Source organism: Chiloscyllium plagiosum, unplaced genomic scaffold (genome assembly GCF_037043375.1).
Source record: "Chiloscyllium plagiosum isolate Xiang-an unplaced genomic scaffold, Cpla_swu_hap1 HiC_scaffold_42, whole genome shotgun sequence".
Lineage (NCBI taxonomy): Eukaryota > Metazoa > Chordata > Chondrichthyes > Orectolobiformes > Hemiscylliidae > Chiloscyllium > Chiloscyllium plagiosum.
Window position 1 is genome coordinate 22,617,612 of NW_028270180.1, and position 26,851 is coordinate 22,644,462.

The 26,851-nt window shown below is 41.6% G+C and overlaps 1 protein-coding gene across 1 annotated transcript; it reads left to right on the forward strand.

The window, feature by feature from the left end:
• The first annotated feature begins 324 nt into the window (after positions 1-324).
• On the forward strand, positions 325-20,522 carry sec11a (SEC11 homolog A, signal peptidase complex subunit). The gene is made up of 6 exons (XM_043680569.2): positions 325-488; positions 4,602-4,711; positions 7,774-7,923; positions 10,833-10,952; positions 18,033-18,090; positions 18,175-20,522. Exons 1-6 carry the CDS (start codon positions 438-440, stop codon positions 18,223-18,225), a joined length of 540 nt encoding a protein of 179 aa, XP_043536504.1. The 5' UTR covers positions 325-437; the 3' UTR covers positions 18,226-20,522.
• Positions 20,523-26,851: the final 6,329 nt, after the last annotated feature.

A 26,851-nucleotide genomic window follows, 5' to 3' on the forward strand; every position in this document is an offset into this window, starting at 1 on the left:
CATTTAAAAGGCATCTGGATGGGTATATGAATAGGAAGGATTTGGAGGGATATGGGCCAAGTGCTGGCAGGTGGGACTAGATTAAATTTAGGATATCATGTCGGCATGGACAAGGTTTACCGAAGGGTCTGTTTCTATGCTGTACATCTCTCTGACTCTAAGCCCATTTTAATGAATGAGTGACCTAAGGCTACTTGGCAGCTCTGGACCAGAAAACCTGGCAGTCCCTCATTGGACAGGGAGCTGGCTGCTGGAGGGGAGTGTCCCTTTAAATCTCCCAGAGGGCGGCGCGACGCCTTCCTGGTGAGGCCTAGACTTCCAGTGGAGCCTGAGCTTCCGGTAGCTCGAGTGTCGGCGGTTGGAGGCTCCGTGGCTTGGTTTTTTTTCTCCCTCACCCTGCCGCTCGCCCATGATCGAGAGCGGAGCCGGTGCTCAGGATGATGTCGCTGGATTTCCTCAATGATGTCCGGCGGATGAACAAGCGGCAGGTGCGTCTCCCCGGGGCGCGCCCGCGCCCGCGCCCGCGGCTCCGCTTAAACCAGGCCCTTGCTCGACCTGGACCCACACTCCCATCAGCTCCCAGGGCAGGGCGACCACTGCATTTACATAGAGACTTCTGCGTACTCCACGCTCCCACTGGCTTCTGGGCAGACATCTGCATTTGTATAGCGACTTTACGGACCTGCACACTCCCACAGGCTCTCGGGGCGACCTCTGCATTTGTATAGCAGCTTTGCGGACCCGCATACACTCACTGGACGACATCTGCATTTGTATAGCAACTTTACTGTCCTCCACACATCCATAGGCTTCTGGGGTTACCTCTGCATTTATATAGTGACTTTACCTTCTGGGACACTCCCACCAGCTCCTGATTCAATACCATGTGTTTAGTGCCTTTGCTGCCAATCTCCAAACTCTGGTTCCTTGGTCCAACTCTCTCTTTATGCAACGCTTTCGGTGTCCTACATATTGTATTGCAATTGCTCCTAACAAATCGCACCCTCGAGTGGCCTTAACAATGGATAGGTGGATGTCTGATTTATATTTTGGAGTTTTGACTGATCTGGTCCTTCAGTGTAGGTTGAGAGTTGGAATAAGCTTTGTATTCCTACCAAGGGAGGTGATGTCAGCAGGTCAATTGTTACAAGTTCTGAGCATAGTTTCGCTAGTGTGGACTTGACTTGGGTGGATGGCTTCCTCATTTGGTTCTCAGTTGTCAAAATGCAATGCTGAGAGAACTTGTTCTGTTATTGTTCTGATGCTCTCATCTGACCATAAATCAACTGAGTTTTTAAGAGTTTTCTTTGCATTGGTTGAAGGCACCTCTGGCAAGGAGAAAGTGAGGACTGCAGATACTGAAGTTCAGAGTCGAAGAGAGTGGTGCTGGGAAAGCACAGCCGGTTAAAAGCGTCCAAAGAGCAGGAGAATCAACATTTTGGGCATAAGGCCTTCATCAAGAAACTGCTTGTGCTCGAAACATCGATTTTCCTGCTCCTCAGATGCTGCCTGACTGGCTGTGCTTTTCCAGCACCACGCTTCACTTCTGGCAAGTTGTGTTTGTTGCCTAGCTCCAGTATCCCTCAAATTGGGTGACTTGCTTGGCCATTTCACAAGGCAGTTATGAGTCAATGATGATGTTGCTCTGGAATTGCATGTAGACTAGATTACGTAGAGATGTCAGATTTCCTTCTCTCGAGAGCATCTGTGAATCAGATGTTTTTACAACAATACAGTAATTCTCATTTGCCATTATTGAGCTCAGTTTTCAATTCCAGATTTATTAGCTAAATTCACATTCTACTAACTGGTGTGGGGGTTTTGAATCAAGTCCCCAAAGCATTACCCTGGACTTCTGGATTACTGGTCACCTCACCACTATGCTGCATATTAAATACAAAAGTCATACTCATAAGAGTTAGAGATCTGCAACGCAGCTCTCTGGCCCATTGTTTTCAACCAGTGCAGACTCCATCACTAAGTGGACAAATAGGTTTTGATCTATAGCAGTGTTGGTTATTGCATTCTTTCTGTGCACAGAAACACAGCAAGATCTTCTCATTTCCCCCTGCCTGCTGACCACTGTTTCTGGCCCTAGACAAATGTCTCCCTGCACAAATTGTATTGTTCTATTGCATTGTTGTACATGGGTAGTTTAAAGTAGAGAGAATGATATCTGCTGCTACAATAAATCTGTGTATTGAATTCCTTGTTTGAGTGTGAAAATATTTTGAGTGCCGCCTGGCTGAATTATCAAGGGAAATTTTCTGTTAGCAGCTGTATGAGTGCAGGTTTTGAAAAGAAGCCAGGAATCATTCAAGTGCTTAACAAAATGTGTATTTGTACAAGTGACAGCTGATTTTAAAATTTAATTTTTTTTGGTAAGGGTGAAATGGTCACATGTTTTGCCTGTCCCAAGTTAGAGTGTTTATGTCTGTAGTTGCTTCGAGTTGCAGTTCATTTAGTGCACAGTTCAGGGCTCTGATCCAACCACGTTATGTTGATAGAAGTCAGGTGCAAACCAGGCTGCTTAAGAGTGCCAGGTTCCCTTTCCTGAAGGTTATTAGTGAACCAGATTAATTTTTACGACAATCCAGCTGCTTTATCAGTATTTTCCTTCTGATAGCCCACCTACTAGCTTAAATTAGACTTTTATATATCAAGGCCAGTTTTTGATGTACACTAGTAAGGCTACCAGCCATCTTATTATTTATGCAAAACTGGACTGCAATTGCTATTGAATGTAAAAATCTAGTCCCAAGATTTTTGTTCCCATTTGCTGCACAAAAATCACATCTTCCCTCTGACTGTCTGTTCAAATATGAGATGCTGTGAAATCCCTGTCCTGGCATCATGGTTGGACTTAACTCACCGCATCAGTTATAGTCAGTTCTGTAAGAACGTTCGTTTCTTCTGCATGAATTGGCTATAACAGAATAGAAGAATTTAGACTGTTATTTGTAGTATGCCAACTTTCCTCACCTGTCTTGGCTATAACATGAATTTGGTTCCCATTAGTTTAAATGGTGCTGCTATCACCTGATTTTCTTATAACGCGTGATTACACAGGAACAGAACTATCGTGTTATATCAGAACAAACTGTACATCAGAGCATTCAGTCCAAAATCTTTTTAACAGCACTATCAGTCTTAATTACTCTAACAACCTCTCTGGGACTGAGAATTAACATTAACCAGTGTGAAATCTGATTTCAACTTTTAATTATCGATGAAAGTGTCTTTAATAAAATGTTTTTGTTGAACCAAGAGAAAAGGGACAGCCTGCATTTCTCCCTCCATCTGATTTGAGGTTGAATTCTGATTCTTTCCTGCAGTCTCTGGTGCAGGCTCTACACTGCTCCTTAATATTTCTTTAGTCTGGTTAAAGGAATGTCCACTTGCTTACACTGTTCACACAGGTCCCAGTGTCCTACAGGGTGGTGTGCCATTCATCTGTTACTGAGCAAATAACCATAGAATTCTGCAGCCATTCTCGAACCACTGGGTTACTGTTGGTTTGATCACAGAAAATCTAGCCATAGTTTATTTTTTGACTGTTTTTGTCTGGGTTTCTTCAAATTTCATCTCTGCTTGCTGGCTCAGTGAGACAGGGTTCCATTGTATTAATTAGCTCTGTTTCTAGCTCAGGAGGTAGTGTCTCCCTGTGATCCATAATTTCCTTGCTTGTTTCTGCTGCTTCAAACTAAGGCAGAGCTACTACAGGTTTTCCATAAGAAGGGAATCCTGACCTGCATCTACTCTGACGTTTTTGATAGGCAAGTCTTCCTGAGCATTTCCCCTTTAGTAGCACTTGAACCAGCCTACTAAAGCTTGTGTTCTCCCCCCCCCCAACCCCCAACAGAGTATTGTATCAATCATATGATTTAACACTGTCCAGGTGACACGTGTAGTAAATTGTTTTAAATTAAAGATGATTTGGAAGCAGTGATATGTGTGAACACCAGTTAATATACCATGTGATGTGATTCTATTTCAGTAAGTTATTGATCATTTACTTTGAAAAATTCAATATTCTCAATAGAAAGTGAAACCTTGGGAGAAACTAAGAAATGTGTCATTACTGCATTGCTGTCCTGTACTACCTTGCTGCGCAATGGAGTTTGACTTTGGAGGAGTCCAAGACCAGCTCTGCCTACAGTTAATGTGCCTTTGGGCAAAGTCTTGGAGACTGTGCTTTGAAATTTAACATTCAATTACATGTCTAACTTTTAACGAATAATTATCATGGGTTTTAAGTTTTTTCTGATTATTATGTAAATCTAATTTGACCATAATTAATTTGGGTTTTTTTAGTTCTCATTATTTTTATCTCTGCTCTTCAAAATTAGTCGTGCACTAACTATTGGTGCTGTACCCTTTCAAGTTTCCACTGTGTCATAGTCGTCTGTTCTCTTGGAAGGATGTGGTTAGTGACAAAGGCAGCTTTTCCAGGTGTGTTTAGTTTGAAAATTCGGTGAGTTTGATGTTCCCATTGCAGCTGAGATTTTGCTCTCCCTGTTTGCATTATTATAACTATGGTGAAATGTGAATGATCTTTACAAGAAATATTGGGTTGCCTAATTAAATGATTCTTGTTCCAGTTATACTATCAGGTCTTGAATTTTGGTATGATTGTGTCTTCTGCACTGATGATCTGGAAAGGATTGATGGTTCTGACTGGGAGTGAAAGTCCAATTGTAGTTGTGCTCAGGTAAGTGAACATCTGTTCTTCCTTTCATGTTTGAATTGTAAATGATTCTTCAGATCTCCAAATCTGTCAAAAGGGATAGTCTGGACATCCTTCCTCAACATGCACTCACCGCTGTAACATGCCTACAGAATCCAGCCTGACTTCTGCATTCTTGATGATCAACAGATTCTGTTAGGTTACAGGAGGACAGATATAAAAATTCAGGCATCGATTATGAATAGAAATCTAGTACTGTTGTTTTTCAGATAGAGAGGGGTTCAGTTGAACAGCTTCCAAAAGGTTGTCACTGCCAATTGACTGGCTGCCCACTAAGCTGGAAGATACTGTGATATCTCATTGATCTATAGGCTGTGAGACATTGCTGTGTTTTAACAACCAAGAGTGAAGTGTTCCTTTTTTTAAAAAAAAAATCCATGTTTGCAGACAGTCTGTTCATATCTCGATGTGCTTCAAATCCTGTTCCATCTTGGCTTGATCGATAGTGCCCTCGGGTCAGAACGTTGTGGTTGTAAACCTCACTGTGGGCAGATCGTTTCGACATTTTTCGATGCTTTCATCAATGTTCTGGCATCTTCTGCTTGAGATGTTACATAATTCGTGGAATTCTGCTATTAAGTTACCGCCTGTAATTCAAAATGTTAGTTGCAAAGCTCAGAGGTGATATGGTGACGTATAAACACGAGTTCCTTTCCCTTCTCGGCTGAGGCTCTACTACTTTATTTTAAAGTCAAACAGCGTCCCTGGAAAAGCACAGCCGGTCAGGCAGCATCCGAGGAGCAGGAGAGTTGACGTTTCAAGCATAAGCTCTTCATCAGGAATGAAGACATTCCTGATGAAGAGCTTATGCTCGAAACGTCGACTGTCCTGCTCCTCAGATGCTGCCTGACCGGCTGTACTTTTCCATCACCACGCTTTGTGACTGATCTCCAGCGTCTGCAGTCCTCATTTTCTGCTACTTTATTTTAAATGCTGTACGTATGCAGCAGTAACTGTTGCAGTACAATGATTGTCAATACTGAATGTCTCAGCCGACTTAGTTAAAAATCGCACAACACCAGGTTATAGTCCAGGTTTATTTGGAAACACTACCTTTCAGAGCGCTGCTCCTTCACTAGGTGGCTGTGGAGGAGCAGCACTCCGAAAGCTAGTGCTTCCAAATAAACTTGCTGGAGTATAACCTGGTGTTGTGATTTTTAACTTTGTCCAACCCAGTCCAACACCGGCACCTTCAAATCAGACTACTTAATGTATCTACAAAACAGAATCTACAAATTAAATTGTAAATTGACAATGGCTGTATAAACCTGGAAGTAATGAACTGTCACATTTATTCCCTACAGTGATGTCTTAACACAGTAGATATATATCATTTCCCTTGATAATTAGCCAGGAAATGAATAGTAAATTATCTCTTTCCTGGAAAAATTACTATATTGCACCGTTATTCAGTGTGGAACTACAATTTTGAAACCTGTGTCCTTTTCTCCCCAGGTTAGTAGTTATAGAGAGTGTTCTTGGAGTTCTTCCAGTTTTGTGAATAATTTCAGGTTGCAGTTAAGTACTGTTTAACTTAAAATATGTAGGTTTACACTCTGTAATGTAGGAGAGTGTGAGGACTGCAGATGCTGGAGATCAGAGTCGAAAAGGGTGGCACTGGAAAAGCACAGCAGGTCAGGCATCATCAGAGGAGCAGGAGAGTCGACGTTTTGGGCATAAGCCTTTCATCAGGAATGTGGGGGGTGGGCGGGGGGGTGGTGAGAGATAAGTAAATGGGTGGGGCTGGGGGGAAGGTAGCTGTGGGGGGGTGATGGTGAACAGTTAGAGCAGAGGGTGGAGTGGGTACATGGGAAGGAAGGTGGGCAGGTGGGACAGTTCAAAGCAGCAGTGCAGAGTTGGAGGATTGGATCTGGGTTGAGGTGAGGTGAGGGGAGATGTGGTGAAAATGAGGAAACTGGTGAAATCGACATTGATGCCATGTGGTCCTAAGGCAGAAGATGAGATGTTCTTCCTCCAGGTATTGGGTGGCTAGAATTTGCTGGTGGAGGCAGCCTAGGACTTGCGTGTCCTTGGTGGAGTGGGAGGGGGAGTTGAACTAGTCCGCCACAGGGCAGGAGGGTTGTTTGGTGTGTGTATCCCAGAGATGTTCCCTGTCTCCCCAGTGTAGAGGAGACAACATTGAGAGCAACAGACACAGTAGATGAGGTGTTTGGGTGATGTGCAGAACATCTTTGCCGAATGTGAAAGGATCCTTTGGGTCCTTGGATGTGGGTGCAGGTTTTGCACCTCTTGTAGTGGCAAGGGAAGTTGTTGTGTGTAGATCCTTGTCAGGATGAAAACAGCAGAATAATGTTCAATAATGTCCTAAAGCATAGGGACTGAAGTCTCTGGGTCAGTTGGTGGTGCTAATAAGCCAGGTGCGTGTATCTGATCTCCGCTTATAGAGGGGTATAATGAACCCAAATAAGCATAGAATAAATAGTAACGCAAAATGCAGGTAGTATTCAGTATAATAGGCAGCCTCTGTGGAAAGACAGAGCCAGTGTTAATGTTTCAGGTCAATGAGTAAAGATCATCAATGTGAAATGCTGACTTGACAACTGTTTTCTAACCTGCTGTTTCTCCAGCATTTTCAGTTATTAAATATGTTTGACTCAATGTGCAAGCCGTTTGAGTGACTAATGTATAATTTATGCTAAGTGGTCAGCATTGTAGAAACCGTCATCTTTGAATAAACCACCAATCCTAATTAACTCATTATGATTCTACAGTATTATTTGACAACAGACTGGCAAATGGATTCTGGGCCAGTGGTTTTGCTCATTGTAATCCACTGACATTTATTAAGTGTGAGAGTTAGTGATGATCCATTCGAGGAATTAACATACTAATCTGACAATGCACCAAAGCCAAGCTAATACTGATGTGATGGGTGTTCCCTTGTAATGTGGGTTGAAAGCAATCTTTGAAACTTTGATTTCATCTCTGTATTCTGTGAAATGACCCTTGCCTTTCTCAGCTGAAAAGCACCAACTGATAATCTGATATTATCTCTCTCATTTCAGTGGGAGTATGGAACCTGCCTTCCACAGAGGTGACCTTCTGTTCCTGACCAACCGCATAGAAGATCCCATCCGAGTTGGCGAGATTGTGGTTTTCAGAATTGAAGGACGAGAAATTCCAATAGTACACAGAGTGCTGAAAATTCACGAGAAGTACGTGTTTCTATAGCAGGAATCTGATGGCTTGTAAACAGGATGTCATTGTTTAAAGTATTGCTTTACTTGAGCTACCACCTCTAGACTGCTTAGTGCATTGCAGAGCAGGATAGTTTAACTGTGGGTAAGTTAGTTATCCTTCCTGCCCATTCCAAAGGAGTTTTCCTGTATAATGTTCATGGGCATGATAACTGATTTTACCCCTTTCTCTTCCTACTTTCTCTAATACATTGTCTTTAATGCTGCTTCCTGTTCATGTCCAGAATTAGAAAGATTTCATCAGTTTTGCTTCCAATTTCCATTCTTCTCTCCTCTTCACCTGGTCCACCTCTGACTCTTCCCTTTCTTGACTTCATTGTTTCCATTTCTGAGAGTAGGCTGCCAACTAATATCCACCCAAGTCCACACCCCTCACAGGTACCTCAGCTACACCACCTCACATCCTGCTTCCTGCAAGGCTTCCATTTCATTCTAGGAGAAAGTGAGGACTGCAGATGCTGGGGATCAGAGCTTAAAAATGTGTTGCTGGAAAAGCGCAGCAGGTCAGGCAGCATCAAAGGAGAAGGAAGATCGACGTTTCGGGTATAAGCCCTTCTTCAGAAATTTCATTCTCACAGTTTCTTGGTCACTGTCACACAGTCATACAGCACGGAACTAGACCCTTCAGTCCAACCAATCCATGCAGAACATAATCCCAAACTAAACTAGTCTCGTCTGCCTGCTCCTGCCCCATATCCCTCCAAACCTTTTCCTATTTGTGTACTTATCCAAATGTCTTTTAAATGTTGTAATTGTACCCACATCCTCCACTTCCTCAAATTTCATTCCACACACAAACCACACTCTGTTTTTAAAAAAAAATGCACCTCGTGTGTTTTTATTTTAATCTCTCTCCTCTCAACTTAAAAATATGCCCCCCTTCTTGAAATCCCCCATCCTAGGTAAAAGACAACTATCGTTAACTCTATCTATACCTCTCATTCGTTTATAAACTTCTATCAGGTCATCTCTCGAACCCCTATGCTCCAGTGAAAAAAAGGTCCCAGCCTTGCTTTATAACTCAAACCTCCTATAAAAGCAACAGCCTGGTCAATCTCTTCTGAACCCTCTCCAGCTTAATATCCTTCCTATAACAGGGCTACCCAGAATTGGACACAGTATCCCAGAAGATGCCTCACCAATGTCCTGTACAACCTCAACATGACTTCCCAACTCCTATACTCTTCCTGAGTAATGAAGGCAAGTGTTTTAGCATTTTAACCACCCTGTCTATATTTGATGCAAACTTTGAAGAATTATGTACCTGTACCTCTAGGTTCCTCTGTTCTAATGCCACTTTTCACCGGGTTGCCTGTAACATTGCCGTTCTCCTCAGCTAAGTATTCCCCACCCATTGTAGTTGACAGGGCCCCTACTCTTCCCCTGCCATTCCCAGAACAACAATAGGATTTCCATTCTCCTTCCACTCCATCTACAAGTCCCTGCATTAAAAAGATCATCCTCCATCATTTCCACCACCTCCGGGAGCATGTCCCTACCAAACATCATCCTGTCTCCTGGACTGTCAGCATACTACAGGGGCAGTTCCCCATGATCCACTCCTCCAGTACTTCCTCACTCCCCCATGATACATGACCATGCAGTTTCAGAAGGTGTACAACTTTCCTCCTCACTGTCCAAGGCCACGTACACATCTTCCAAGTGAAGCCATGTTTTGTTTCTTTCAAGACCAAAGGCAGACTATCTGACATTTTAGAGTCTATCTCTGCTACATCTGTAGGAAATGACCCAGACCTCCCAATTGCTTCCCATTTCAGTAAACCACCTTACTCGCATGCTAACATTTCTGTCCTGGGCTTGCTGCAGTGTTCCAACAAAGCACAATTCAAGCTCCAGGAATAACATCTCAGTCACCACTTGCACTTTCCAGCCTTGAGGTAACTGTTCAATTCTATAACTTCAGCAACTGATTGCAGATGTCTATTCTCCATTTTACTTACTATCCCCTCCATTGCCTTGTTTGTATCATCTTTACTTTGCTGTTAGTGAAGAGAACCTATTCTGTCCCTTCCCATCTTAATATACAACTATTTCTCTTTCACCATAATTAACAAAACCTTTATCTTTTGCAGTGGGCCTTGACACCATCTGTCCCCTTGCTCCACCTTTGCCTCTGTCAAATGTATAAAAAAAAAATTCCAACACCTTTCAGTTCTGAAGAAGAGTCATTATGGACTCAAAGTTTAACTCTTTCTCTGTCCATAGTTGCTGTTTCTCAAGCTTTCTGTTTGAGAGTTTATGTATTGTGGCAATATCTTTTTATCTATACTGTTCCAATTTTCTATTGGAGTCTCTTTAGCTAAAGTCCTTCGACTAGATTTTTTGCCATTTTAGTTTACATGCTTCTTTGTTACTTGATGTGCTAATTTGAAACAAAAATTTTAAGTTTTTCATAAAGCATCACTTGTGTCTTTTTTAAATACCTTTTCTATTTTTATGACCTCCATGAAGTCCTATACAGCTTTGATTACTGCGGGCCTCCAACTCTTGCAAGTCACTGATTTCCATCGCCTTACCATGGGCAACCATGCTTCAGCTGCTGTGGCCCTAACTCTGGAATTCTTTTCCTGAATCTCACTGCCTTTCTATTTCTCCATGCTCCTTTAAGACGTCAGTAAAACTGACCCTGAGCCAAAATCTCTTCTGTGGTTTGGTAGCAGAGTTTGTTTGATAACGCCCTTGTAAAGTGCGTTGGAACATTAGTCATCTCATTAAAAATGTAAGCTCTTTAGCCCAATCTACTGATTTAAAAAGTTCTGTTTCATACATCACACACCTCCTAGTTTTTTTTTAATTTGCAGATTGTGAAAATCATGTGACAAAACTTATATGTACTGTTGTATTAGGGAAAATGGAGACATCAAATTTCTGACGAAAGGTGACAACAATTCTGTTGATGACCGAGGCTTGTACAAACAGGGACAACACTGGCTAGAGAAGAAAGATGTAGTGGGACGTGCGCGTGGGTGAGTTTCAGATTTATTTTGTGGTCTGCTTGTGTTGATAGGTGTCCTGCAGCACTGAGACTTCATCCAATGCAAGAAGAAATGTGAATCGATATACCACCATTTATTTTACAGACCTCAGAATAAAAGAAAAAAAATACCTTTTGTGCTTATAAATCATTTGAAAGTACAGAACTGAGTATTGGTGAAAAAAGGTTTGTTGCACTCATCAGGACAATTCTCAAGAATGTCAGTGTTAAGAGGAAATATACTATGAGAACAGTATATTGATTGATTGGCATGTGAACTCTTGTAAGTGTGTTGTCATCAAGGATGCAGTTGGAGGATGACTGACAGTTAATTGCCATTTTCTGTTTAAATTTAACTCTGGGAGGTTGACTGATTATTTGAGGCATTGTCCTAAGGAATGAACCAGAGAATGTATGTTACCTGGTTTATTTAGTTGAAACTGGCACAATGTGTTTGCATGCTTCTTCCATCTACGAATGTCTACATTTAGACCTGCACCCCTCTTCCTTTCTTCAAGCTTCTCTGTTCCTTCAAGATTTGTGCGAGATGAAAAGTTCCCCAACATGGCATTTTCTCAGCAATCCTTTGTACTTTTTCTGAAGATTTAAGATGATGTCCACCGGCAGAACATGGGCAAATGTTTCTAATTTTATGTGGCATAAGTCAAGTCTGTTTTGTAGAAAGAAAGACTGGCTGATAGTTCAGATGGAGAAATTGTGTAGCAGCTTAGGCTTTTATAAATCAAGTAAATAGTGGGTGCACCCCAAGGCAAGACAGAGATTGGAATTATGTTATATAACAAATAACAAGGCAAAGATCCATGTGACCCCTCTACATATCTCATGGTGAGGAAATGGCATGTAGCCTTTTAATTTAAAAGGAAAAGCTACTCATTTCACAACTTCGGAATAGTGCCTTTTTTTTTTTGTAGTGTGAACATCAGATCTCCTGATGCTGCCCACTGACCAAAAGATCAGGGATAACTCCTCCATTCCTCTTTGAATAATGCCTTGGAATCTGTTACATCTACCCAAGCAGGCAGAGTGGGTGCTCGATTAAAGGCTCGTCTGAAATCAGTGGGTGAGAGCATTTAGCTGCTTCATGATCACAATTCAAATTTAGCCAAATGGAAAATTCCCAGAGTGTAGTAGAGGTCTACCAGGTAGCTTCTGAAGGCAAATACTTGAGAGGATGTTTATAATCTATCGACACTATTGTACATGTTACTGATAGTTGTGACAGTACTAACACCTTGGAGATGTACAACTCAACTTTACATTGAAACAAATTATCTTGGAAAAAACCCCCATGAATTTCCATATACCTGTTGTTGCCTTGCCCACTTCCTGTAGGCAATCAGACTCCTGCCCTCCTTGAACCTCAGTGAAAAAGAACAGTTTTTTTTATCTCTAGCTATTTTAAATTATGTCCAGTACAATAATCTTCATTTGTCAAACTTTCTCAAATAGCCATTGGTGAATTCTAGGCAACATTTCTTTTGCTGATTGGATAGGAGAATCCTGAGGGCTGCTTGAAAATAAGTTTTAGAATTTTGGAGTCAAGAAATTATTTAATTCTGAGCCAGTGTGGATCAGTGAGCACAGGGGTTTTGAATTACCTCAGGTTTACAGAGGGTAGAATAAGGGAGGGTTTTTAGTTTGAGCAAAGCATGGATGAGGGGTTCAGCGGCAGATGGGCTGAGATGGACAGGAATGGGTGCTGCTAGAGGTGGGGAAATTGCAGTTTCGGTGATCGTGTTACTCTGTGGCATGGTGTTTCCACCAAAGTCGAGAACACCACAGATTGTGAACACTTCAATTGAGCTTGAGTTTGCATGGCAGCGAGAGGGATGGAGTTAATGCTGAGGTTTGTGACGTGGATTAAAGATTGATATTTAATTGTAGGAAATTTCTGCTCGTCCATGGCTGAATGTCAAATAAACAGTCTGACACCTTGTAGACAGCAGACAAGTCAAAAGAGGTGCTGGTGAAGCAGAACTGAGTGTTGTCAGCTTGTGATGGGGAAATTGTGTTTTGACGTTTCCAAGAGGATGAACAATGGACATCCAAAGATAAATCCTTGGGAGACATCAAAGGCAAATACATAAATGGGGCGTGAAGCAATTAATGCAGTTCTCTGGCTGCAGTCAGATGGTCAAAGTAGTCAGATGAATGTTGACCCAGTCAGTAGGAGGATTGTGGTGGAACTGTGTAACCAGCTTTAAGCTTGTGCAATCAGTTGTCAAAGGCTGCAAACGTATGAGGATGGATAGGTTAACCTCATGGTCTCACAAGACCCATCTGAGGTTTTGAGTTAATTATTTTGCATCCAGAAGTCAGTTGTAATGAAGGTGTTCCAATATCTTGCTACCACTGTTTACCAAATCCTTATAGTGGGTTATTCAGTGTAAATAATGAATTGTCCTTTAATTTCCTGTTATTTGAAGGCTTGGGCATAGGCTCAGAGCAGCCCCAGGTGATGTTTGGGTCAATGATGTGTGTTTATATTTCCACAGCCTTCCCTGCCAAATAATTCAAGCATTTTCTGCTGTTGGCCTCACTCCAAGATATGTACGCAAAAGTCAAGACTGACACCTCACTATAGTATTACAGGAGTGTTGTTTAAGCTGTCGTCTTTCGAATGAGATGTTAAAGTTCAACCCTTTTTAGGTGAACATAACATATCCCATGACGGTATTCCAACGGGTGTCCCAGCATCCTGGCCAATGTCTGGAATCTCTTGCATGCCAGTAGTTCTCAAAATATAGTCCTGTAGTTCAGCCTCCAATATCCCTAATTTTAATTGTTCCACTGTTGATGGCTGTGCTTTCAGCTACTTTGGCCCCTAACTCTTAAATTATCTTCCCTAAACCTCCCTGTCACGTCTCACTTTCCTCCTTTACTATTTAAAAATCACCTTTTTGACCAAGCCTTTGACCATCTGTCCTATGTTAAGATGTGGTTCACTGTAGTTTTTTTTATGCTTCTATGAAGTACTTTGGACCGTTTGCATTACATCTAAAGGCACTCTAAAAATATAAGTTGTTGTAAAGGTGTTTTTCCAAAATTAAATGAACAGGACTGTTAGTCGTTCAGTTTGTTAACATTCCCTTAGTTTCATAAGTTCAGCTGCGTGCGATTTGTTAAAATTCTGACAGCTGAAGAGTATGTTGCAACACAAACATGGCAATCAATGGTGGATTAAAAGAGACAGTGTTACCTGTCATGGCTGAAGATGCTTATTAATAGGCCCCTTTGTCACTGGCTGGTGGCTAAATGGTTCCCAAAGAAGGACTGGTTTGAGCAAATGTCGAAGGCCATGTAAACTTCCAGAGTCTGTCATGTGTGCCAGTAGGTAGGAAGGACCACAAGTTTTCACACAAGGTCAATCTATATATTCACGACCTAGTTATTGTTGTAATGTTTAGATGTGACTTAAATTACTCTTGTGCAGTTACAATGGTCATAATCATCAGGAATATCTAACTCTGAACAAGGTGCCAGCTAATCTTTGACTGTCCATTAGCTGTCTGTTGTCACAGCTAACATTGGAAACAAACTTTATATCTAAAATAAGACTGTTATTTATGCTACTTAATTGGAATTATTCAATAGTTTGAACTTTATTCAGAGCCACCTTTGCAGCAAAATCAAGAGTATACTATAATTAGAGCATTGTTCTAGAACAGAGGCAAATTGATAACTCCGATTAGTCCAAGGGGTTTTTGTTTGTAGCACTGATCATTTGATAGAATGCCTACAGTATGGAAATAGGCCATTCATCCCTACACGTCCACACCGACCCTCCGAAAAGTAACCCACCCAGACCCATTCCCCTACTACCCTCGATTTACCCTTAACTAATGCACCTACCTACACATCCCTGAACACTATGGGCAACTTAGCACGGCCAATTCACCCTAACCTGCACATCTTTGGACTGTGGGAGGAAACCGGAGCACCCGAAGGAAACCCACGCAGACACTGGGAGAATGTGCAAACTCCACACAGTCGCCCAAAGCTGGAACTGAATCCGGGTCCCTGGTGCTGTGAGGCACCAGTGCTAAATGCTGAGCCACCGTGCCGAAAATGGTGGTGTTGTGTTTTCAACAAAGTTTATTTTTGATGTTCACAGTGCAGCATGTTTGAGGTGATCGATTAACTTGTAGAATAACATACTGTTCTGTTTTACCTTAACTGTCTTTGTCTTTGTCTTCAGTTAACATGGTGACTGTCGGAATGACAACTTCACTTGATTCCTGACCTCTTTGGCCTTTAATTGAATTGGATCCCAGTGATTGGCATCCAGGTCTGGGGTGGGTGGTCCATAGCTGCCTAGCATTACAACAACTGATAGGCAAGGAAACCTACTGGATAAGATCTATCTGACAAATGTTTGATTTGTCCCCTTTTTCTTTTGCCCAAATGTGGAGAGAAGCCTTGACTTTATCATTCCTGGCACGCGTGAAGTTTCTTCAGTTTTTTTTTTAGACCAGCACTTTAGTTAAAAGTGCTTTCCTCCTCTGTAATTACACCTTTTTTTATATGAAAAGAAGAAATAACTAGGTGGAAGTGCCTTATTGAGTCAGAGAAAAACTTAGTGAAAACCTGAGCTGTTAACTGGAGGGTCACTTGTAAAATTTCATTTCTGCCTCTTGTAGCAATAACATGACTGTCTTGCTAAATGGGGAGTTATTATCACAGAATACATTTTGAGTGTCAGGGGAGTAAATTACTCTGCTCCTAACTGTGTAACACTGAACTTAGATTTTAAAAGCAGCAGTTCAGCAATGCACAGGGAATCGTAGTAGGAAATGCATTTTGCTGTTTCTCTTTTCCTTTGCTACTCCATACCACCTCCTCCCCGTGTTTTCTATATTTAATAACCCACTTTGATCAAAATTAAAGAAATAAAAAAATGCAGTGAATCTACTTCCTTCTGTTGACATCTGAATCATGGGAGTGTGGAACTGTTCAATTGTGAACATAGTGTTAGGTTTCTTTTTGGAATGGAATGGAAACACCAGAGACAATGTGTATTGCACGTGTGCCAGTACAACAGCAAACAAACTTGTAATCAGCCCTTTTATTACAACTCTTGTTCCTATAAACTTGAATTGATTGAACAGAAGCTGAGAACAATAATAACTTGCTTCATGCACTTACCAATACACCAAAGCTGTAGTTTTTTTTTAAACATGGATGATGCGTCATAAACGTTGAGCTGTATTACATTATCATTGACTGTAACAGTCACAGAAACCTTGATCAATTGTACTAGGCAATGATTATGAGTATACTCTTTAGCAGTACAATTCCAGTCGTGTGGGGTGAGTCTTTACTATGTGTTATATTAACTGCCCTGTAACTTGCATAACACAATACTGAAAGGTACTTGTGTTGCATGGGTTTTACAACGCACCCTGGAGTTGCTGTCAGTGTGTAATACAAATGATTTGTTACTACCAGTTGAACGGAGTTTTACCTACCACTAAGGAAATTGCAGAGGTAAGCAGTGCTGTTGGCTGCTACCACATCTCAGGCCTTGGCTAAATGAGTGCTATCTCAAATGGTCACCAGGGCAGCTGTTTTTTGTTTTGCAAGTTTGGACTCGGCACGTAGACGGGGAGGGTTCACAGTGAAACTACGTGAGCAGTGTCGTTGCTCCCAGAGTACTGAAAGCCAAAATGCACACAATATTCCTCCTTTTTAAATATAATTATGATGTGACAAATGTTGGATCCTGGAAAATAAAATTGTTGCCTCAAACCTGGAACTCCATTTTCTAAACCATTCGGATCTGTTTACTTGTCCTGCACCAACAAATGACATTCGGTTTGAGAAATCTCCATGTTAAGTGTATGCCCTATTGTGCTTATTCTCAATACTGGTGTATACCTGGTCTCCAAAAGGTTTAGTTTCATCCTTCGCTTAAATAAAAATATGTGGGCTGTTAACAATTTTGAGTGGTAAAATATTCTAGAGAAATGCATAGGCAATATCACTAAATTGAAGTATGAGGGATTAATATAAATATAGATGGGTATTTGTGATTTTTCAAATTCCTTTGTATATGTTAATGTGATACTTGGTTTTCAGAAAATACAGGGAAGTATCATAAAATGTGAAGCTGCCAGCTACCGATTACAAAGTAACAACCTGAAACATGTCAAATCTAGTTGAATGATATCCTTTGCACGATAATTCTAAAATGATAGTTTGCAGATTCGTGAGTTTAAATTTAGCAAAGTGGCAAACAACTGAGGCAGATCGTTTTTAAAGTTTGCATGTATAGTTTGCAGAGTACTTATACAGAAGGATGAGAGAGAATCTAAATTTTCTGGTCCATTTTGGTGAATGTTTTGTACCCTGAAATCTTAAATAGTGATGCAGAGCCTGCTCCTGAAAGTAATTTTCCAGCCCATTTTTGTACTTGTTTTACATCACATATCATTGCAGTGAAGTGATGAGCATTTGATTACATCAACAATCTCATCGGTATGAAATTTATACCAAATGACTGCTATCCCACCTTGATAATTAATTGACTTGAAATTGTGCATATTCGGTTCTGTTCTCACAGATTTTTGGATTGCAAGTATTCTGTTTTTTTTTCTAATTGTATTTATAGGAATTATAGTTTTCAAGTAAAGTGAAAAACCTTCCATGTTTTATTACATAAGCTAGACAAATACACACTGTTGACTGTTGTAACCAGATGAGAATTAATCACTGGCTAGTTTAAGATCCAAGTTGCTAAACTCCCAGAATGCCTTCAGTGGGATCTAGAGTAAAGCTACTTTTTTCTAGTAAGCAAACATATTTGACAGTAGTATGATCTCTCATTAATCCCCACAGTATTTATGGACTCGGCCAACCAGCCTGTTTGTCACTGTCTATTCAGCTGTCTCTTCCTGTTAATTGCAGTCAGTCTCACTTCAGTACCAGTCCCCTTATTCCTGAGGCTACATCTTAAACCGTAGGTTATTTTGATAACAGTATCGTGATGCTAGGTTTTTCTGTTGTTTGTTTGATTATTGTCTAACAGATTTCAAAAATCTTTCTTTTCCAGGTTTGTACCTTACATAGGTATAGTGACCATTTTAATGAATGACTATCCAAAATTTAAGGTAAGCTTGATTGAATCCTGTTTCCACCAATAATCTTTTGTGAATGTTTTATTTTATTAATGCTTTTATTAATTTCTTTTTCAGTATGCGGTACTTGTTCTGCTGGGGCTCTTTGTCCTTGTGCATCGAGAGTGAAGAATGGGTGAAGTTTGTCCAAGGATATTAGTCAAACCAAATGTTTAAAATGAAGAAAATTACTGGCAGGCGTGCGACTTTGCAGCTATTTCCATGGATTTCTGCTTACTGCCACATGGTGATTGTGTTTTTAATGAAGATCAGTACTGTAGGAATGTTCACAAGTGATGAACTGAAAGATGTCACCTTGCGCACACACACACACGTTCCCCATTATTTTTTGTTTACTGAATCTAAATTTTTACTGCAGCCTGGAGTTGGTCAGGCATTTGGTTGGGGTGGGGGGGAAGAGAGGTTTGAAGCCAGGTGGGTCGATGCCAGTTTGCACCTTTTAAAGCTTGGCGCTTTTTTTGGTGTGCTGCTGCTGTTTCAGTCTGAATACAAATTGGAGTACATTGTGGGTTTGCTGGTATTGGTCAGGAAGCAGGCCACCTCCCAGTACACTTTCTCAGCATATCCAAGAAACATGGTGTCCCCTAACTTGTTTGGAAACCTCAAATACCTCTGACCAAAGCATACACGATACAGTAAATAGCTGGCAGCAGCAGTTGAAACCCAAAGACCACAAATGGGCCAGTGAACTGTGTGTCAATCTTTAAAAATGGAGCCAAGTTCCATGTTCTTACTTGGAACCCATTTGGAAGGGAAGTTGAAGCTTGCCTAGATTCTCCTTTATTGCAGATTGAAAATGTGAAATACCAAATATTGGACAGTTACGCAGATACTTAAACTATGACACATTGTACAGTTGGAAGTCACTTCTTTTCCAGTTCACCTGCTATCTTTATTTATTCGATCACCTTACTTTAAATAAGATGATCGTAGAATACGTCTAACCCTCTGTATGTTGTGTCAGATTGGTGGAAATGTTGTACTCTTCAAACCATATCCAACCGTTTGACGTCAGAACAATGTCCAGTACTTGGTTGTGAAAAGGTTTGGTGAGATTAGGGAGAGCCTTCATCCAGAGATGGTCCTGATTATTATTAACCATTCTGTCCATCACAACTTGCAAATTATTCACAAATGTAAAATGAGAGTCATGATTTGGAGATGTCGGTGTTGGACTGGGGTGGACAAAGTTAAAAATCGCACAACCCCAGGTTATGGTCCAACAGGTTTATTTGGAAGCACTGGCTTTTGGAGCACCGCTCCTTCAGGTGGCTGTGGCGTATACTCATCAACCACCTGATGAAGGAGCAGCACTCTGAAAGCTAGTGCTTCCAAATACACCTGGTGTGTGATTTTTAACTTTGCACACAGTGCTCACATTTTACAAAGTGCATTTGTATTGAAATGCTGGTACCTGGACTGGATGAATCAGTGTAGTTAGGAGGTGAAGGTGACATTGGTACGTTGTAACCAAGTAAATTGCAAGAGCCCACCTCTCCATCTCTGAAAGACTCTACTTTCCAATAAAGTCTTACTGAGAAATCCTCATACTGCCCTGTGTGGCTGCTTTTCTTGGTGGTGATTAGTAATGAACAATCCCATCAGTACTTTTCTCGTTAAACATTGTGGACAGACCCAGCTTGTTCAGGTATGTTTAGTAGTTTTCTTTGTGTGTGTGTTGTTGTACGAAGTGCCTGCTCATCTTTTCTTCATTTGATACAGCACCCTCATTCCCCACCCTTCCACTGTTAACTTCCTATTGTTTTAAAGCACCGATTGTGAAAATTGCCCATCTTTTTTTCTTGAAGTGGATCTGGAATAATTTTAAGTAATTAGAATTTTTAAATTGGTCATTTCTAAGACTTTTTGATCATTTTATCCCATAACACATCCCCCAGTAAACACAAACTTCCACACTTTGTTTTGTTCATTTACTGTTGAAATAAAACTCAAGTTCTACTTTTGAAGTGCCATCAGGTATTTCCAACACACTATTCAGGGAGGAGAATCCCTTTGTTTTCATGAAACAATCACAAGGTTAGCGAAACTCTGGCAGCACCAATGGAGAGAGAAAGAGAGTTAACATTTCAAGTCTGGTATGACTGTTGAGAAGGACTCCAGTTCTGAAAGATTTGTACCAGTATTGCAATGTTGATGCTCTTCCTCACTCTCTCTCCGCCAATGCCGCCAGGCCTGATGATTTTTCTCCAGCATTGTGTTAATTTCAGATTTCCAGCGCCCACAGTATTTGCCTTTTGCCTCCTTTGTTTTCATGGTGGGTTAGATCCAATCTGCCATGTGTGGTTACATTGTGAAGTACTTGGCCCAGTACCCCCACAGAATCCTTTTCCTCATGATCTTGGAGTCGTGGGAATTCCGCATTTGAATAAAACGTCTAAAAATTACTGCTGTCATCTGTATTTGTTCATTTTGTATGATATGATGGAAGTTAGTAGCTTTAGGATGGCATTTGGTGTTGATAAACTAGCTGTGCTTTAACTCTTTGGCTTTCACCGTGTTTGGTATTGACGTTTTAAAGATTGCGTGAATGTGGTGGGAATATTGTGAAAAACTGCAGGCTACAAAGTGCTTTTCAGTGCTTTGCTTTTAATGTCCAGCACTGATTTTTCCCTTTCTGAAATCTGGAAGCCATTGAAATGTTTCCCATTCATTCATTATAGTTGCTGCACTGGGAGAACACTTTTAATGTGAGCAGGTTAAAGCCGGCTTGAGCTAGTCTTTTCCCTCCATGTTCGAGAAGATTTGTAGCCCAGGTTGTAGGTGAAGTTGTTGACTTGCTGAGCTGGTAAGCTCGTTCACAGGTGAGTCATCACCATGCTAGGTAACATCATCAGTGTGCCTCTGGTGAAGCATTGGTGTTCTGTCCTGTATGCTGCGTATGTCTCTGTCTGGTTCTGCTGCGGTTGGTGCTGTCATTCTGCTTTTGTTTCTGTTTCTTAGTGATTGGGACATGGGTCCAAATCTACATTTGTTAATGGAGTGCCAGGCTTGCAGGAATTCCCACGCTGTCTCTCTGATTGGCCTGTCCGAGGATGGACATGTCATCCCAGTCGAATTGGGGCCCTAATTGTCTGTGTGATGTGATACAAGTCGTGTCTCTTGGTGGCTAGTTGGTCATTATGGACCCTGGAGGCCAATTTCCTTCCTGTTTCCCCAATGTAGAGTTTTTGATAGTCTTTACACATTTTGTGGTAGTAATAGTCATCTGGTCATTTCTGACATGTCCTTAATGAATGACCGTGTGACCAGTGTATCTAGGTGTGTTGTGGTCTGTCATTTATGTATCGGCAGACTGCACTTTATGGGTACCCGTTGCTTCTGAAGACATTATGTAGGTGTTCTGCTTTGCACAGCTCGAGACGAGGATGAGATTTTGGTCTCCTTTCGATGTGACAGTGCTGTTCACCTCTATGGACATCCCCCTAACCAAGGAAACAATAGCCTTGCTACTCGAGCCAGGAATGCAGACAGCCTGTAACACTGTCAGCAGGGACAGCACCCTCCAGCTACTAGATCTGTGCCTCACAATCTACTTCATCTTCAACGGTCAGGGATACAGTGCACCCATGCGATCACTGATATCAGGACTAACAGCAGAAGCGGTTGTGCAAAGACTAGAACAGACAGTGCTGTCCACTACTCAGCCAAAACTCTGGATCCACAATGTGGCAAACTGGCATTTTGGTCCAATAAGTCCAGACTAATCCTCTGAAGATTATCTCACTCATACCCCTACCCAAATATTCCACATTTCCCCCTGACTAATGTACCTAACCCATACATCCCTGAACACTATGGACAATTTAGCACGGCCAATTCACCCAACCTGCACATCTTTGAACTGTAGGAGGAAACCGGAGCACCTGGAGGAAACCCAGACAGACACTGGGAGAATGTGCAAACTCTACACACAGTTGCCCAAGGTTGGAATCGAACCCAGGTGCTATCCTGTACATGACACCTTTGTAATTACCAAATGCCCACAGCTAGAGGAAACCCATCAACTCCTAAACAACAACCGTACCAGCATCAAGTTCACCAAGGAAGAAAGTAACCGACTTCAATTCAAGGCCATCCACACAGACCAAGTACTCAACAAAACAGCAAACATCCCAACACCCACAAACAAAGCTGCAGCAGGACATTATTCAAGCAAGCCACAACCCACCGCAGGACCCCAGAGCTGCGCAAAGCAGAAGAACAACACATACGCACCATCTTCAGAAACAATGGATACCCAAAAAGCTTGGTCCAACAATGCCCACACAACAGAAAAATGCAACATGTATGGCAGTGTGTCTGGGCGTTAAGAACATACCAGAAATTACCACCAGGATACTTTGGTGCATTGGTATCATGGTAGTCCACAAACCGACTACCCCACTATAACAACTACTAACAAGTATAAAGGATCCCAAACCTACATCCAATAGGACCAGTGTTATAACAAAATACTGTGTAAAAACTGCCAAAAACACTACATAGAGCAAACAGGAAGAAAATTAGCCACTACGTTACGAACACCAACTAGCCACCACAGTGGTTAGCACTGCTGCCTCATACCGCCAGAGACCCGGGTTCAATTCCCGTCTCAGGCGACTATGTGGGGTTTGCACATTCTCCCCATGTCTGCGTGGGTTTTCTCCGGGTGCTCTAGTTTCCTCCCACAGTCCAAAGCTGTGCAGGTCAGGTGAATTGGCCATGTTAAATTGCCCATAGTGTTAGGGGCAGGGGTAAATGTAAGGGAATGGGTCTGGGTGGGTTACTCTTCGGAGGGCCGGTGTGGACTTGTTGGGCTGAAGGGCCTGTTTCCACACTGTAAGTAATCTAATGTAAAGACATGATCAGCTATCACTAGTCACTTCACACAGGCAATGAGGGACACCAATTTGACTGGGACAACCTATCCATCCTGGGACAAGAAGAGACCTGTGGGAATTCCTGGAAGCCTGGCATTCAACCCAGAAATCCATTAACAAACATGTAGATTTGGATCCCATATAAATCCACTAAGAAAAACAACAAAACCTGAAATTACACCAGCAGAGCCAGACACACAGCAAGTGGGACAGGACGCCAATGCTTCACCAGAGGTACACTGATGATTTACCCTAGCATGGTGATGAATCGTCTGTGAACAAACTTACCAGCTCAGCAAGCAAGTCCACAACCCCTTGTCTTTTCCCTTTACCACTTATGTGGTCCCTCTGTAATAAATCTCATGCTGTTATTTGGAGTGGTCTCAATTTTAACTGTGAATGTATTATATTTTTTGTTTATCATCCAAATAGTGTACTAAACTAACAAAGTTTCACCCTGTTTCTGTCAATTCAGTTGCAAACCGCTTGATACCAACCTGGGTCTTTGTCAAATTCCTTTTCTGCTCGTTGTCCTGTTTTCAGTTTGCTTTCCATTTCTGTGCTTCTACAGAATAAGATCCATGGAGCAGTTAAGAGGAATTAGTCTGATTGAACAGGAGATCTTGCTTGAGGAGCTGAATTGCCTGCTGTGCACAGCTTTTTTTTTAAAATGTAGTGCCATTAAACTTTCACTAAGCTCTACATGTTGTCTGTACTTAGGCACTCTGTAGCCATTACACTCTGAGAAATAGGAACTTGATGTTTCCATCATCAGTTGATGTGTACTTCTTTTCAAAATGACTTGATTGAAATATTGTGCCTTTTTTAAAATTCCTAAAATCCATCAACCAGGATTTTGGTCAGGCTGAGTGACGAATGCATTAGCAGACAGACTTTGCTGCTCACTTGGTTGAGAATAGCAAATGTCATGTAGGGTCATGTTACCCAGTTTCCACCAGAAAAAGGAAGGGAAGTTGTGTCACATAAAGCAGATAGATCACTGTAGGAGCAAATTACTGCAGATGCTGGAATCTATAAAACAACAAATGCTAGAGATCACAGCAGGTCAGACAGCATCCATGGAAAGAGAACAAGCTAACGTTTTGAGTCGAGATGCCCCAATGTTGGCCTGATAGATTACTGTTTTAGGAGAATGATAAACTAATTTACATGGCCAGATCCTCCCAAATAAGCTGAACACCTGCGAGGACAAGATATTGATTTTGGTTTTTTTAGTCAATCTGTTTTGACATGTGACACACTTCTGGGGCTTGAACATTGAGGTAGGGACAGTACCACAGTGCTGCAAAACCTTTTTTAAAATTAAAAATGTGGCGCTGGGATGTGGATATCACTGGCTCGACCAGCATTTATTGCCCATCCCTAATTGCCCAGAGAGTAATCAAAAGTCAACCAGATTCTGTGGGTCTGGAGTCTCCTGTAGGTCAGACCCATAGCAATGTGGTTTACTCTTGACTACCCTCTAGGCAGTTTCCTTTCCTAAAGCACATTAGTGTACGAGATGGATTTTTCTGACAATTGACTTATGTGGTTAACGTTAGACTCCTAATTCCAGATTTTTAAAATTGAATTCAGATTCCACCATCTGCTGTGGCAGGATTCTGACCACATCCCCAGAACGTTTTCAGGGTCTCATGATTAATAGTCCAGCAATAATATGTTAAGCCATTGCCTCCCCAATAAGTTCATCCTTTTATAAGAATATAATATTGCTAACATGAGTTAGCGTGCAGAATGGGAAATTTGACCACTATTCAAGAGATTCGGGCAGAGATGAGCATAGTAGCCACCACTAAGGAGAAGTTGCTGAGGAAGCTGAAAGATGTGAAGGTGGATAAATTACCTGGACCAGATGGACTGTACCCAGAGTTCTGAAGGGGATAGCTGAGGAGATTGTGCAGGCATTCCTCCAGGAATTGCTGGAGTTCTGGGAGAGTCCTAGACAATTGGTAAACATAGCACCCCTGTATTTAAGAATGGAGGGAGGCAGATATGGGAAATTATAAGCCAGTTAGCCTGACCTCTGATGAAATTAGAGAGTACTTAGAACTGCATGGTTAAATAGGGCTGAGTCAACACTATTGTCAAGGCAAGGTCATACCTGACAAATCTGTTGGAATTCTTTGAGGAGGTAATGAGCATGTCAGACAAAGGAGAGCCAGTGGATGTGGTCTATTTGGATTTCCAGAAGGCTTTAAAAAATTGCTGCACAGAAGGTTGCTAATTAAGGTAAGTTTCCTTGATTTTAGCGGCAGCGTACTGGTGTAGATGGAGGATTGGTTGTCTGGCAGTAGGCATAGAGTGGGATTAGATGGGTCTTTTTTCAGAATGGCAGCCTGTGACTGGAGCTCCACATACATCAGTTTTATGCCATAGCTATTCACATTAACAACCTGGATGAAGAAATGTGGCATTGTTGTTAAGTTTGCACATTGCGCAAAGGTAGAAGGACTGGTAGTGTTGATATGGGAAAGATGTGGGCAGGTTAGTTGAGTAGGCAAAGAAGTTCCGGATGGGGTATAGTGTGGGAAATTGTGAGCTTGAGCACTTTGTAGGAAGAATAGAGACATAGACTTTTTGAAAAGGGGGAAATGTTTCAGAAATCTGAAGCACAAAGGGACTTGGGATTCCTGTTCGGGTTTCTGTGAGGGTTAACACGCAGGTTGAATTTGGCAATTAGGAAGGCAGATACAATGCCAGTATTCATTGCAAGAGAGCTAGAATACAAGAACAGGTATGTACTGCTAGGGCTGTATAAGGCTCTGGTCAGTCCACATTTAGAATATTATGAACAACTTTGGACCCCATTTTTAAGGAAGGGTGTGCTGGCTTTGAAGGGGGGCTAGAGAGGGTTTTCTTTGACTGGTCCCTTACAGATTACTGAGAAGTCTGAATAGAGTAAACATGGAGATGTTTCCACTAGTAGCAGAGACTAGGCCCTGAGGGCACAGCCTCCAAGTGAATGGATGACCTTTTCGGGACTGAGATGAGAAATTTCTTCAGTTGGGGGCTGGTCAATCTGTGGAATTCATTGCTAATGTAAAATGGAGGTAGTTCTTGATTAGTAAGGGGAGAAGGTAGGAGAACAGGATTAGGAAACATCAGCCACGATTGAATGTTGGAACAGACTTAATGGGCTGAATGGCCTAATTCTGCTCCTAGGTCTTATACATGATTAAAGCATTCAATAAGTCTAAAAACTGAGTTTATTTATGCTTCATTTGGTGTGTTTTTTTTTTAAATACTGCAAATCTACTAAAGAAACTGTCTCTGCTGTGTGTTTATAGAGCCATAGTCATAGAGATGTACAGCATGGAAATAGACCCTTTGATCCAACTTATCGATGCCAACTAGATATCCTAAATTAATCTAGCCCCAGCACTTGGCCTGTATCCCTCTGAACCCTTGCTATTCATATACCCACCCAGATTCCTTTTAAATATTGTAATTGTACCAGCCTCCACCACTTTCTCAGGCAGCTCATTCCATTCACACACTACCCTCTGCATGAAAACGCCCCTTAGGTCCTTTTTAAATCTTTCCCCTCTGACCTTAAACCTATGCCCTCCTGTTATGAATTCCCCTATTCCGGGAAAGGACCTTGTCCATTCACCCTATCCATGTCCCTCATTATTTTGTAAGGTCACAACTCAAAGGAAAATAGTCCCAGCCTATTCAGCCTCTCCGTATAGCTCAAGCTCTCTAATCCTGACAACATCCTTGTAAATCTTTTCTGAACCCTTTCAAGTTCCACACCATCCTTTCTATAGTAGAGACCAGAATTAATTGCAGTATTCCAAAAGTGACCTAACCAATGTCCTGTACAGCGGCAA

Bases quoted from the DNA above. Each gene is read 5' to 3' on its own strand.
- sec11a (XM_043680569.2), top strand. From the start codon at position 438: ATGATGTCGCTGGATTTCCTCAATGATGTCCGGCGGATGAACAAGCGG. The intron at 4,712-7,773 runs GTAAGTGAACAT...CTCTCATTTCAG, and splicing joins CCAATTGTAGTTGTGCTCAG to TGGGAGTATGGAACCTGCCT. The intron at 10,953-18,032 runs GTGAGTTTCAGA...TTTCTTTTCCAG, and splicing joins GTAGTGGGACGTGCGCGTGG to GTTTGTACCTTACATAGGTA.